Consider the following 13,639-nt stretch of genomic DNA (forward strand, 5'->3'; position numbering starts at 1 on the left):
TCCGGGAATTCCTCCGGCACCTCCAGGGATGGGGATCCCACCCTTACCCAGCCCCTTCCACCCAGGAGGAAATTCCTCCTGGAATCCCTGATTTTGGGGGATGAATTTTAAAGAATTCCCTGGATTTTCCTTCTCTACTGGCTTGGGAATGCGGGATGGGCTGGGAGGAGAAAATCCCATAAAAATAGGGAGGTTTTGAGGCTGGAACGGGAGTTTTGAGGCTGGAATGAGCAGAATTTTGGGGTTGTAATGGGAATTTTGGGGTTGGAAGAAAGAGGATTTTGGGTCTGGAAAGAAAAGGATTTTGGATTCTGGAATGGGGATTTATGGGCTGGAAGGAGGAGAAAATTTGGACTGGAATGAGGGGGATTTGGCGTCAGGAATGTGGATTTAAGGTCTGGAATGGAGAGGATTTTGGGGTTGGAGCGAGGACGATTTGGGATCTGGAATGAGGAGGATTTTGGGGTTGGAAAGAGGGGGATTTTGGGGTTGGAACAAGGAGAATTTTGGGGTTGGAATGAAGAGGAATTTTGGGTCTGGAGCAGGGATTTTGGGGTTGCAAAGCGCATTTTGGGACTGGATATTCCCCCCAACCCCTCCCGTCCCTGCCGTGCTGTCAGGAGCCATCGCGATGTCCCCAGATGTCACCAGCGCTGCAAAAGGAAACCAAAACCCGCCCAAAAAAAAAACCCCAAAAAACAAAAACCCAAACAAAACCCACACTCGGAGCAATAAAACCCAACAAAATCTCATTAAAATTAATAAAAATGAATGAATTCCCTGCGGGTTTCGCGGCCGAGCAGCGCCACCACCCCCGCGTGTCCCCAGGAGGGGTGGCCTGGGTGGGACAGGAGGAGGAGGAGGAGGAGGAGGAGGAGGAGGAAGAAGCAGAGGAAGTCCCCGAGTCCCCGCCGGGCACTCGGCAGCCCCGAGGGGTCCCCGCAGCTGCGGGGCTGCTCCGGGGGGGTCCCCGAGATGTCCCCGAGATGTCCCCGCTGTCCCCCGGTGCTGCTGGCGCTGCTGCTGGGGTTGGCTCGGAGTCAAGGTGAGGAAATTCGGGAAATTTTGGAAATTTGGGAAATTCTGAGATTCGGAAATTCGGAAATTCGGAGATTTGGAAATTCGGAGATTCAGGAATTCATGAATTTGGGAATTTGGGGATTCGGAAATTCGGAAATTTGGGGATTCGGGGATTTTGGGAAATTCAGAAATTTGGAAATTTGAAAATTCGGAAATTTGGAAATTCGGAGATTCGGAGATTTGGGAATTCATGGATTTCAGAATTTGGTAATTTGGGAAATTTGGAAATTCAGAAATTCGGAGATTCAGAGGTTCTGAAATTTGGGGATTCGGGGATTTCAGAAATTCGGAAAATTGGGGGTTTGAGGATTTCAGAAATTCGGAAATTTGGGGATTGGGAAATTCGGAAATTTGGGGATTTGGGGTTGTCGGGAATTCGGGGATTTGGGGATTTCAGAATTCGGAATTTTCGGAGTTCAGGGAATTTGTGAATTCGGAGATTTGTGATTTCAGGGATTTGTGAATTCAGAGATTTGTGATTTCGGGGATTTGGGGATTTGCGCTTTCGGGAATTTGCGAATTTGCGAATTTGAGGAATTCAGGAATTTGGGGTTTCCAGGAAAAAATCCTGGAAGGGAACCGGGGGTTGGCGCGGATTTTTTGGGGTTTTTTCACCCCTCGAAAGTGGAGCCCGGAGCTCAGTTCCCCTTCCTGGGCTGGGTGTGGGATTGAGACTGAAAGTCGTGACTTCCCTGTCACGACAGCTCCCCAACCCCCAGCTTCGATTTTCCCTTTTCCCAAACTTAAATCTGCCGAACCAACCCTGTTTTCCCAGGATTTTGGGGCAGCTGCTGCTGGATGAAAGTTCTTTTTTTTTTTCTTATTTTTTTACCCTAAAACCAGAGATTTTTGGGTGTGGGGAAGGGGAACAACAAGATTTTTGGGGAAATTTTGGGCCTGGAATGGGAAAAAACAACAAATTTGGGAGATGGAGTCACCCTGGAGCATCTCCAGGTGCCTGGAGCATCTTCTGGCCACACCTTGGGTTTTCATATTTTTATTTATTTTTATTTTTATTTTTATTTTTATTTCCTGACAACTCCAGGATTTTCACAACCCCAGGATTTCTGAGGTTGGGGAAGAGTTTTGAAGTGCTGGAGTTCAAGCTCAGATCCCAAATTTCCCCTGAAGATCCCAAAATTTCCCCTTTTCTCCATCCTGAGTACCCCCAGCTCCCCCTGGAGAATTTTGGGATCCTCATCCAATCCTTCTCAATCCTCAGGGTGTCCCCACACCAAAATTCACCAAATTTTGACATCGCTGGAATTTTTTTTTCCAGAGCAAAACCGACAACTCTGGGAGAGGAAATTCCTGCTGGAAAAATAAAAAATAAAATGGGAATGGGTGGGATTTGAATTGAGGGGCTGTGGAAAAACTAAAATTAATTGTATTTAGAGTTTTTTTTATGGGTTTTGAGCTCGCCTGACCACGCAGAGCCACAGGAAGCGGCGCCCGGATGTTCCGTGGGTTTTATTTTGGGGGCCTTCGACATCCGGGGCTGCAAAAAGAGAAGAGAAAAGAGAAATTGAGAGGGGAGGGGGCAGGGAGTGAAAATAACTGGGATGGGGATGGGAATGAACTGGTTTGGGGTGTGGGGAGGGAGTGGGAAATTTGGGATGGGAATGGACATTTGGGCAGGCTGGTAAAATAATGAAAATTTGGGATGGGGAGCAGGCACAGAACCAGTTTGGGATAATGAGGAGAAAATGGAATTTTTGGAATGGGGAAGAGACACAAGAACCAGTCTAGGATGGTGTGGAAATAATGGAAAATTTGGGATGGGGAATGGACACTTGACCAGTTTGGGATAATGGGGAGAGTGTGGAAATTTTGGGATGGGGAACAGGGACAGAAACAATTTGGGATGATGTGTAGAGAGTGGAATTTTTGGGATGAGGAATAGACACAGAACCAGTTTGGGATAATGGGGTGAGAATGGAATTTTTTGGGGATAATGGGATGGAGAATGGACACTTGACCAGTCAGGAAAAATGGTGAGAAAATGGAAATTTTGGGATTGGGACGAGGAACAGGGAAAGAAACAGTTTGGGATAGTGGGGAGGGAGTAGAAATTTTTGGGATGGGGAATGGACACAGAACCATATTGGAATTGTGGGGAGAGAATGGAATTTTTGGGTTGGGGATGAGTAATAGACTCAGAACCAAATTGGGATGGTGTGGAGGGAATGGAACGCCTGGAATAGGGAATGGACACAGAATCAGTTTGAGATGATGGGGAGAGAATGGAAAATTTGGGATGGGGATGAGGAATGAACACTTGACCAGTTTGGGATGAGGAGTGAGTGGGAATTTTGGGATGGGGACGGGGATGGAGTACGGACCTCTGTGACCAGGAGTGGCCTCGGTGGCCGTGGGGCCTCTCCTGGGTTCATAATCCACAAATTCCTGGTTTAGGGTCCCAGGAATGCCGAGATCAGGCTGTGATCGCCGGGGGATCGCTGTGCCTGGTGCCGGAGAAACCTTCGTGGGAATGGATGGAGATCCACTGGAGAGTGAAAATGGATTCAGGATCGCAGTACAAGATCGTGACAGCCAGCAGGGACAGGGATGTCCAGGACATCAAAGGTCATTTCCTTGGGAGAGCCAAATTCCACTGGGGAAATCTCTCCCTGTGCATCTCCCCCATTCACAAAACCGACAGCGGGGTCTATAAGGTCGAGTTCGAGAATTCCTCAGGGAATGTTGAGACTTCTGGGTGCTTCCGAGTGTCCGTGTGGGGTTAGTGGCTTCTCTGTGTCCCTGTGTCCTTGTGTCCTTGTGTCCCTCTGGCCTTATCGCCTGTCCCTGTGTCACCCTGTCCCTCTGTCCCCATCCCACAGCCAGAGCTGAAATCCCAAATCCTGGCCCGGTACCGGGACTGGTTCCCCCTGTCCCTGTGTCCCTGTGTCTGTCCCTCTGTCCCTTATCCCTGTGTCCTTATCCCCTGTCCCCCTGTCCCCTCACCCTGTCCCTGTCCCCACAGACCCCATCCCGGAGCCATCCCTGCAATCCCAAATCCTGCAGCAGGATCGGGGTTGGTGCCTCCTGTCCCTGTGTCCCCTGTCCTTCTGTCCCTGTGTCCCTGTGTCCTGTGTCCCCTGTCCCTGTGTCCTGTGTCCCTCTGTCCTTCTGTCCTTCTGTCCCTGTCCCTGTGTCCCTCTGTCCCTCTGTCCCTGTGTCCCTCTGTCCCTGTCCCTCCGTCCCCTCATTCTGTCCCTGTCCCCACAGACCCCATCCCGGAGCCATCCCTGAAATCCCAAATCCAGCAGCGGGATCAGGGTTGGTGCCTCCTGTCCCTGCTCTGCTCCAGCCCTGGGAACGGGAACGTCTCCATCAGCTGGGAATGCCCCAAGCGCTCCAAACCCACGGAATTCCCGGAATTCCCCAAATCCACTGAACCCCCAAAATCCTCTGAACCCCCAAAATCCCAATCCCAGCGGTTCCAGTGGATCTCAGAAGATGCTGAACCCCAAATTTGTCACTGCAACCTGAGCAACCCCGCGGGCTGGAGAGCAGCACAGACCTCGCTCACCTGCACAGGTGAGTTTTCCATGGGGATTCCTGGGAATTTCTGGAATTTTCCAGAGGATTTCTTGGCATCCCAGCCCAATTCCAGGAGTTGGGGAATTATCTTTTCCAGGAATTTTGGGGAATTTGGGGCTCTGGGCAGCGCTGGGCGTGGGGCTGATCCTGATCCTCGTTCTGATTGTGATGCTTGGGGTCTGGAGGAGGAAGAGGAGGAAGGAGAATTCCCGGGAAGGTTTGTGGGGAATGTTGGGAAGGGAGGGAATGGGAATTCTGACACCAAAATGTGGGAGTTCTGACACCAAAATGTGGGAATTCAGAGCCTGAAATCTGGGAGTTTGGATCCCCAAAATCTGGGAGCTCAGAGCCCAAAATCTCAGAATTTGGCCCCAAAATCTGGGAGTTCAGAGACCAAAATCTGGGAGTTTGGAATCCCAAAATCTGGAAATCCAGAGCCTGAAATCTTGAAATTCTGACCCCAAAATCTGGGAATCCTGACCCCAAACTTCGGGAGTTCTGAGACCAAAATCTGGAAATTGTGACCCCAAAATCTGGGAATTGTGAGCCCAAACTTTGGGAGTTGTGACCCTGCAGATCCCCCCGGAGCCCCCGCGGGATCCCTGGAGCCCCTGAGCGTCTACGCCGAGGTGGGAGCCAGGAACGCCGTGAGTTTCATCTCATTTAATTTAATTTAATTTAACTTTATTTTATTTTATTGTATTGTATTTCATTTTGTTTAATTTAATTTTATTATATTTAATTTAATTTCATTTAGTTTCATTTAGTTTCATTTCATTTTATTTTATTTTTTATTTCATTTTATTCTATTTGATTTCATTCTATTTAATTTTATTTTACTCTATTCTATTTTATTCTCTTTAATTTCATTTTATTCTATTTTATTCTATTTCAATCTATTCTATTCTATTCTATTCTATTCTATTCTATTCTATTCTATTCTATTCTATTTCATTTCTATTTCATCTTTTAAAAAAATTCAATTTCCTTTTCCTTTTCCTTTTCCTTTTCCTTTTCCTTTTCCTTTTCCTTTTCCTTTCCCTTTTCCTTTTCCTTTTCCTTTTCCTTTTCCTTTATTTTTCAATAAACAACCCATAAATTTTTCCATTTTTGCACCCCCAGTCCATGCCCCGCAAGGACGACGGCACCACCATCTACACCACGGTCACCCCCCGGACCCTGGTAGGGTCACCCCAAATTTTAAATCCATTTTTATCCCAAAATTTGGGATTTTTGGTCCATCCCAATCCTTTTTTATTGCAGGAACATCCCCGGAACCGGGAGCAGCCCGGCAGCGTCACCGTTTACGCCACGGTGCAGAGGGTGAGGCTGGCCTGGGGTGGGCCCAGGTTTGGGGACACAAAATTCATGTCACCAACACCAAATCCATGTCACCAACCCCAAATCTGTGTCACCAACACCAAATCTGTGTCCTCAATCTTTGGGGACACAAAATCCGTGTCCCAAATTTTTGGAGACACCAAATCCATGTCCCCAACACCAAATCCATGTCCCCAACCCCAAATCCGTGTCCCCAACACCAAATCTGTGTCCTCAATCTTTGGGGACGCAAAATTTGTGTCACCAACACCAAATTCATGTCCCCAACACCAAATCCGCATCCCAACTCTTTGGAGACACCAAATCCATGTCTCCAATATTTGGGGGACACCAAATCTGTGTCCCCAACAACAAATCCATGTCCCAAATCTTTGGGAACACCAAATCCCTGTCTCCAACAATAAATCCGTGTCCCCAACACCAAATCCATGTCCCCAGTTTTTAGGGACACCAAATCTGTGTCCCCAATTTTTAGGGACACCAAATCCGTGTCCCCACCACCAAATCAGTGTCCCCAACACCGAATCCATGTCCTCAATTATTTGGGGAGACCAAATCCGTGTCCCAAAATTTTGGTGACACCAAATCCATGTCCCCAGTCTTTGAGGATACCAAATTTATGTCCCCAACACCAAATCCTTGTCCTCAAGTTTTTGGGATACCAGATCCCTGTCCCCAACCTCAAATCCGTGTCCCCAGAGCCAAATCCATGTCCCCAATTATCTGGGGACACCAAATCCATGTCCTCAATCTTTTGGGACACCAAATCCATGTCCTCAATCTTTGAGGACTCCAAATCCGTGTCCCCAAGCCCAAATCCATGCCCCCAATATTTGGGGACACCAAATCCTTGTCCCCAATTTTTAGGGACACCAAATCCGTGTCCCCAGCACCAAATCTGTGTCTCCAATCTTTGGGAACATCAAATCCATGTCCCCAACACCAAATCCCTGTCCCTAATTTTTAGGGACACCAAATCCCTGTCCCCAATCTTTGGGGACACCCAATCCCCGTCCCCCAAGATTTTGGGATCATTTTCCTGCTTTTCCCACCTGGAATTTTCTCTTTTTTTTCCCCCCACAGCCTTCCTCCATGAAGAGGAAGAGGTTGGAGCGAGCCTTGGTCTCCACTGCCTACCTGGAGGTGATGGAAAAATCCACCTGGGGTTTTTTGGGATCCAAAAAATCCCAAAAATCTCCTAAATCCCTTTTTTTTTTTTTTTGTTGTAGGATAATGGGGATTATGGGAAATTTGGTTTTCCAAATCCCAAATCCTGAAATCCCAGAATTCTCCTTGCTATGGAATTCAACTCCAGCGTCGACTAGGATTCCACATGACAGAAAAGGAAAAATCGGAAATTTGGGGTTTTTCTCCCCAAAATTCAGCCTTGGAGTGAAGATTTTGGGGTGGAAAACTCAGGAATGGGTGGATTTGGGATTGGAGGTTTAGGGTTTGGAAAGTTTGGAAATTTTTTTTGTTTTTTGTAAATACAGCTGGGCTGTACAATTCACTTGTTTGTGGTTTTTTTTTTTTCCCCTAGAATTTTCCCTAAAATCCACCCCAAAATTCCCTTTGGGGAGAAGAATTTCCCCTAAAATTCGTCCCAAAATTCCTTTTGGGAATTCCCTAAATTCCGCCCCAAAACCCGCAGGATTCCCAGGATTGTTTTGGGGTTTAAGAAAAGAATTCCCAAAGAATTTCTGGGATTGTTTTGGGGTTTAAGGAAAGAATTCCCAAAGAACTCCCGGGATTGTTTTGTATTTGGGGAAAGAATTCCTACAGAAATCCCGGGATTGAGGAAAGAATTCCCAAAGAATTCCCAGGACTTGGGGAAAGAATTCCCAAAGAATTCCCGGGATTGTTTGGGGTTTAGGGAAAGAATTCCAAAAGAATTCCTGGGATTTGGGGAAAGAATTCCCACAGATTTCCCGGGAATGTTTTGGGGTTCAGGGGAAATAATTCCCACAGATTTCCTGCGTTTGGGAAAAGAATTTCCAGGATTGTTCTGGGGCTTGGGGAAGGAATTTGGGGTCACTCTGGTGACCTTGGGGTCAGTGCCCCATGGGGACGGATTTGGGGTCCCCCTGGTGGGGACTTCGGGGATCCTTGGGGTTGTGTGGGAGGTGTCTGTGACCTTGTGACATTCTGTCACACCCCAAACCCTCCTTTTTGAGCCCAAAAATGGAAACAGAAAAAGAAACAGGAACTCTATCGCGCTCTCTTCCGTTCCTTCCTCAGAACACCCAGCCTCGTTTTTTGGGGGATTTTGGGGGGGTCCGGCCTCAGGGCTCCTTGGGGAGGGGGTTTGGGGTGTCCCATCCTGGAGGTGACACTTGGGGACGGGAGATGGTGCCGGGGCTGAGGCTGAACCTCCTCTTCCTCCCCTTCATCGTGCGAGGTACGGGGCTGGGTGGGGCGCTGGGGTGGGGGCGCTGGGGTGAGGGCGAGGTTTTGGGGACACTTGGGGACATTTGGGGACATTGGGGTGACCCCGCCTTATCCCCACCGTGGTTTTTCCCACAAGGTGCCACCACCTGGCCCGTCCCCACAGAAGCCACCACGCCGTGGGGTGGGGGTGGGGCTGTCCCCACGTGACACCCCAAAAAAGGGGAAGTGAGGGAAAAATTAATCCCTGAGGAATTTGGAGTGGGAAAATTGAAATCCGTGTCCAAAGGGCTCCAGGCGTGGTGGAATTATTTGAATTTTGGGTTTTTAATATTGGAGTTAATTTGCGTTTTAAATTTTAAATTATTTAAAATTTAAAATCTAGAGTTTAAAATAATTTTAAATTTAAAATTTAAAGGAATTTAAAATTTAGAAGAATTTAAAATTTAAAATTCAAAATAATCTAAAATTTAAAATTTAAAAAAATTTAAAATTCCAAGCGGAACAAAAGCCGGGAAAGGTCGAGCGACCCCACAACACCATCCCCGTTTTTTGGGGTTTTTTGTGGTTTTTTTGTTGGGTTTTTTTTCTCAGCCTGGGCAGCAGAACCCCAACCCTTGGAGGTGAACGGCGCCGTGGGCGGGGTGGCCCTTCTGAACCCCCGCAGCCCCCAAGATCCCTCGGAATATTCCCAAATCCACTGGCGCTGGGAGAACAAGGTGACGATCGCCATCCGCAAGCGGGGCCAGAAGCCGCGGTATCCCCAGAGCAGCTTTGAGGGGCGCCTGGAGCTCTTTGAGAACCACACCCTAAAAATGAGGGACCTGAGCATCAGGGACAGCAGCGAGTTCCACCTGTACCTGGAGGATGACACGGGCAGGGAGAGCGTCCAGACAGTCCGGCTGAGGGTCTACGGTGAGCATGGGGACAGGGACATGTCCCCGAGAGCCACGGGTGGGTTGGGGACGTTGTGACATCCTGGGAATTGTCCCCGAGCTTCATGGGGACGTTGTGATGTCCTGGAGGTTGTCCCCGAGCTCCATAGGGACTTTGTGCCCCACAGGTGGGTTGGGGACGTTGTGACATCCTGGAGGTTGTCCCCAAGCTCCATGGGGACGTTGGGATGTCCTGGGGGTTGCCCCCAGCCTCCATGGGGACGTTGTGACATCCTGGAGGTTGCCCCCAAGCTCCATGGGGACGTTGTGATGTCCTGGGGATTGTCCCCAAGTTCCACGGGGACGTTGTGACATCCTGGTTGTTGTTCCCAAGCTCCATGGGGACGTTAGGATGTCCTGGGGGTTGCCCAGAGTCTCATGGGAACACTGTGACATCCTGGGAATTATCTCCGAGCTCCACGGGTGGGCTGGGGACGTTGTGACATCCTGGGGGTTGTCCCTGAGTGCCACGGGTGGTTTGAGGACATTGTGACATCCTGAGAATTGTTGAACAGTTCCATGAGGACACTGTGACATCCTGGGACATGTCCCCGAGCACCACGGGTGGGTTGGGGATGTTGTGACATCCTGGAGGTTGTTCCCAAGTTCCATGGGGACATTGTGAAATCCTGGAGGGGTTGTCCAGGTCCCCCACAGGTGGATTGGGGACGTTGTGATGTCCCCAAATTGTCCCAGAGCTCCACGGGGACGTTATGATGTCCTGGAGGTTGTCTCTGAGCTCCTCTGGTGTGTTGGGGACGTTGTGAAGTCCCCAAATTGTCCCAGAGCTCCACAGGGACTTTGTGGCACCCTGGGGGTTGTCCCAGAACCTCATGGGGATGTTGTGACATCTAGGGGGCGTTGTCCCCATGTCCTACAGGTGGACTGGGGACGTAACGACATTCTGGGGGAATTGTCCCCTTTGTGCCACCCTGTGGGAATTGTCCCCTTTGTGCCAGATCTGGTCCCGAAGCCCCGAGTGGGGGCCACCACCAGCGGTGACGCCCAGCACTGCAATGCCACCCTCAGCTGCTCGGTGGCCCTCAAGGGTGTCACCTACGAGTGGATCCCGCCCCAGAAAGTCCCCAGGAACCGCGACCCCGTCGTGAACGTGTCCTTCAACCCCGCCGTGGAGACCTACGTGTGCAGGGTCAGCAACCCCGTGTCCTCCAACAATGCCTCGCTGACCTACCGGCCGCCCTGCAGCTGGACAGGTGTGGACACGGCTCCAGGAGGGGTGGCCTTGGATTTGGAGTGACCCCAGAGGGGATTTGGGGGGGATTGGGGACTTCGAGAGCGATCCCGAAAAATTATTGGGGTTGGGAAAGAGCATTGATCCAAGGTGGGGCTGACCCTGTGTGGTCACTCAGGGATGTCCAGGAGTTCCTTGGACACCCCCAGTGGTCACTCAGAGCAATGTCCAGGAATTCCTCGGACACCTCAGGCCCAAATCCCTTTCCCAAATCCCTGTCCCAAATCCTTTCCCAAATCCCTTCCCCAATCTCTTTCCCAAATCCCTCTACCAAATCCCTTTCTCAAATCCTTTCCCAATCCATTTCCCAAATCCTTTTCCCAATCCCTTTCCCAAATCCCTTTCCCAAATCCCTTCCCAAATCCCTTTGCCATATCCCATTCCCAATCCCTTTCCCAAATCCCTGTCCCAAATCCCTTTCTCAAATCCTTTCCCAAATCCTTTCCCAATCCCTTTCCCAATCCCTTTCCCAATCCCTTTCCCAAATCCCTTTCCAAATCCCTTTCCCAAACCCCTTTCCCAAATCCCTTTCCCAAATCCCTCTCCGAAATCCCTTTCGTAAATCCTTTCCCAAATTCTTTCCCAAATCCTTTCCCAATCCCTTTCCCAATCCCTTTCCCATCTCTCCCTCTCCTCCAGGTGAGCCCTCCTCCGTCACCTGTGCCACACCCAGTGCCCTGGTGGCCCTGGGACACCTCGTGCTCCTCTTCCTCCTGCTCGCCGTGGCCTGAGGACACCAAAGGTGGCACCTGCTGTCACCTCCTGTCACCTGCTGTCACTCATTGTCGCCTGCTGTCACCTCCTGTCACCTGGATGAAGATCCCAAAATCCAAAAATCAGGGAAACACAGGGAACGGAATCCGTTCAATGGGAACGGAATCGTCAGAATTGTTTAATTTACGGTTAATTTGGAAATCGGAATAATTCAATTTATGGTTAATATGGAAATAAGAATAATTTAATTGATGGTTAATTTGGAAATCAGAGGAGTTTCATTTATAGTTAATTAGGAAATAGGAATTGTTTCATTTATGGTTAATTTGGAAATCGGAATAATTCAATTTATGGTTAATATGGAAATCAGAATAGTTTAATTTGTGGTCAGTTTGGAAATCAACATGGTTTAGTTGATGGTTAATTTGGAAATCAGAATTGTTTAATTTATTGTTTATTTGGAAATGGGAATTGTTTAATTCATGGTTAATTTGGGAATCAGAATTGTTTAATTGATCATTAATCCAGAAATCAGAATAATTTAATTGATGGTTAATTTGGAAATCAGAATGGTTTAATTTATGATTAATTTTGAAATCCTCCCTAAACTGGAATTCCAAATTTGGAATTTCTCCCCAAAAATCCGCAGGGAGACCCAATCTGAGCCTTTCCTGGGGTTTCCTGGAATTTTGGGGAATCCTGGGACCTTTGGTTTTCTCCCTCGAGAGGGTTTGGGGTCGATTTTGGTTTTCCCCAAATGTTTATTTTGGTTTTTTTTCACATTAAATTTGATCCTGAACACCACAACTTTGGGATTTTCTGGATTTTTTCGAGCTCAGGGATTGACGGGGGGGATGATGGAAAAATCTCAGCCTCGTTTTTGGGGAACAAATTCCCTTTTTTGTCCGGATCCAACAAGGTGGGAAGAAATTTTGGGAATGAGAGAAATGCAACCCAGCCCAAAAAAAAAGGGGAAATTCGGGGATTTCACCTCCAAAAATCCCAAAAATTCTGATTTAGGTGAAGATTCCCAAGGTTGGGACCACCCAAGGGTCAACAGGGAATTCCTTGGAAAATTCGGAATAATTCCTGCTCCTTGGATGAGGATTTTAACACCAAAGTTGATTTTTCCCAGTGGAAATAAATTTTTTTTTGGGGGGGTCTTGCTCCGTTCCCGTGTGGTGATTTCGAGTTTTTATTCTGCTTTAAAAATCCAGGATATCCAAGAAAAAACCCCTCTGGAAATTATAAAAACAAACAAACAAACAAACAAACAAATAAACAAACCAACCAATATTTATAATATATTTATTATGAATATGTAAATATATAAATATAGAAATATATTAATACATAAATAAACATTGATCCTGGTGCTGAATCTTGGTTTTCCATCCAGAAAATTCCTGGATGAGTTGATGGGGAAAAGAAAGAATTTAGGATCATTATTTCCACTTAAAAGAGATTTTTCCTGTTATTTCATGCTCTTTGCTCCCAAAAATGTTCCCCAAAAGGAATTTTTTCCTGGATGATTTCACTTCATTAATTTTTCCTCCCCAGGTGTGGAAAATTGGTTTTTTTCAGGGATTTTTTTGGGATTTTTGAATCATTTCTGGAATGAAAATCCAGTTGTGACCTGGTGGAGAAATCCATGGAAATCCATGGGAATTCCAGGAGGGATTTGCGCCTCTAAAAACACCCCCAAAACCCCAAAATACCGAAAAAAAAAAATCTCAAAAACCCCAAAACCAACGACTTTACCACCCCAAAATCCTTCCAGAAGGAATCGCTGCTGTTGTTCCTGGATTAATTCATTGCAATCAGGATTTTTTTTCCGTAAAAATCTGATTTTTGAGAAATGAGCGTTGGGTTTTTCACCTCATCAGGTGCTGTCTCAGCAGGGAGGAGGAGGAGGGGCCTGACAGGATATTTCGTGTGGGTTTTTTTGGGTGGTTTCGGGTTTTTTTTTGGGTTTTTTCGTCGTTCAAAAATCATTTCCCAGCAGCAAAACCTCCGAGCTGGGCTCACCTGAAAAGCAGAAGGAACCTGGGATAATCTGGGACTGGATTTGGGTGAAAATCCTGGAATTCTCATCCCTGGACCCACAAGGAATTGGGCACAGCTCGGATTGTTGGATCCAAGCCCCAGGATTGCGGAATTCCCACTCCACACCGCGAAAATTGGGGGAAAACGGCGAAATTTGGAGAAAGGAAATTTGGAGAAAGGAAAAATTAAAAACTCTGGGATCTCCTCCACTGGAACCAGCCAAGATTTTCCCAGTAGTAGATCCATGACTTGAATTTTCAATCCTGCCTTTCCCAGCCATTCCAGGAAGGACCAAACCCATCCCCAAATTCACCCAAATTCACCCAAATTCACCGAGAACGAG

At 47.7% G+C, this 13,639-nt stretch overlaps 2 protein-coding genes across 2 annotated transcripts; both read left to right on the top strand.

Moving 5' to 3' along the window:
• Positions 1-881: 881 nt before the first annotated feature.
• On the top strand, positions 882-7,351 carry LOC117008635. Its single transcript, XM_033082609.1, has 11 exons — positions 882-1,045; positions 3,496-3,819; positions 4,064-4,135; positions 4,309-4,406; positions 4,518-4,620; positions 4,721-4,840; positions 5,200-5,270; positions 5,746-5,805; positions 5,887-5,946; positions 7,048-7,107; positions 7,194-7,351. Exons 1-11 carry the CDS (start codon positions 976-978, stop codon positions 7,239-7,241), a joined length of 1,086 nt encoding a protein of 361 aa, XP_032938500.1. The 5' UTR covers positions 882-975; the 3' UTR covers positions 7,242-7,351.
• An 894-nt stretch (positions 7,352-8,245) lies between these two features.
• On the top strand, positions 8,246-11,980 carry CD48 (CD48 molecule). The gene is made up of 4 exons (XM_033082864.1): positions 8,246-8,362; positions 8,944-9,264; positions 10,244-10,498; positions 11,176-11,980. The coding sequence occupies exons 1-4, from the start codon at positions 8,311-8,313 to the stop codon at positions 11,265-11,267; spliced, it is 720 nt and encodes a 239-aa protein (XP_032938755.1). The 5' UTR covers positions 8,246-8,310; the 3' UTR covers positions 11,268-11,980.
• Positions 11,981-13,639: the final 1,659 nt, after the last annotated feature.

Source organism: Catharus ustulatus, chromosome 30 (genome assembly GCF_009819885.2).
Source record: "Catharus ustulatus isolate bCatUst1 chromosome 30, bCatUst1.pri.v2, whole genome shotgun sequence".
Taxonomy (NCBI): domain Eukaryota; kingdom Metazoa; phylum Chordata; class Aves; order Passeriformes; family Turdidae; genus Catharus; species Catharus ustulatus.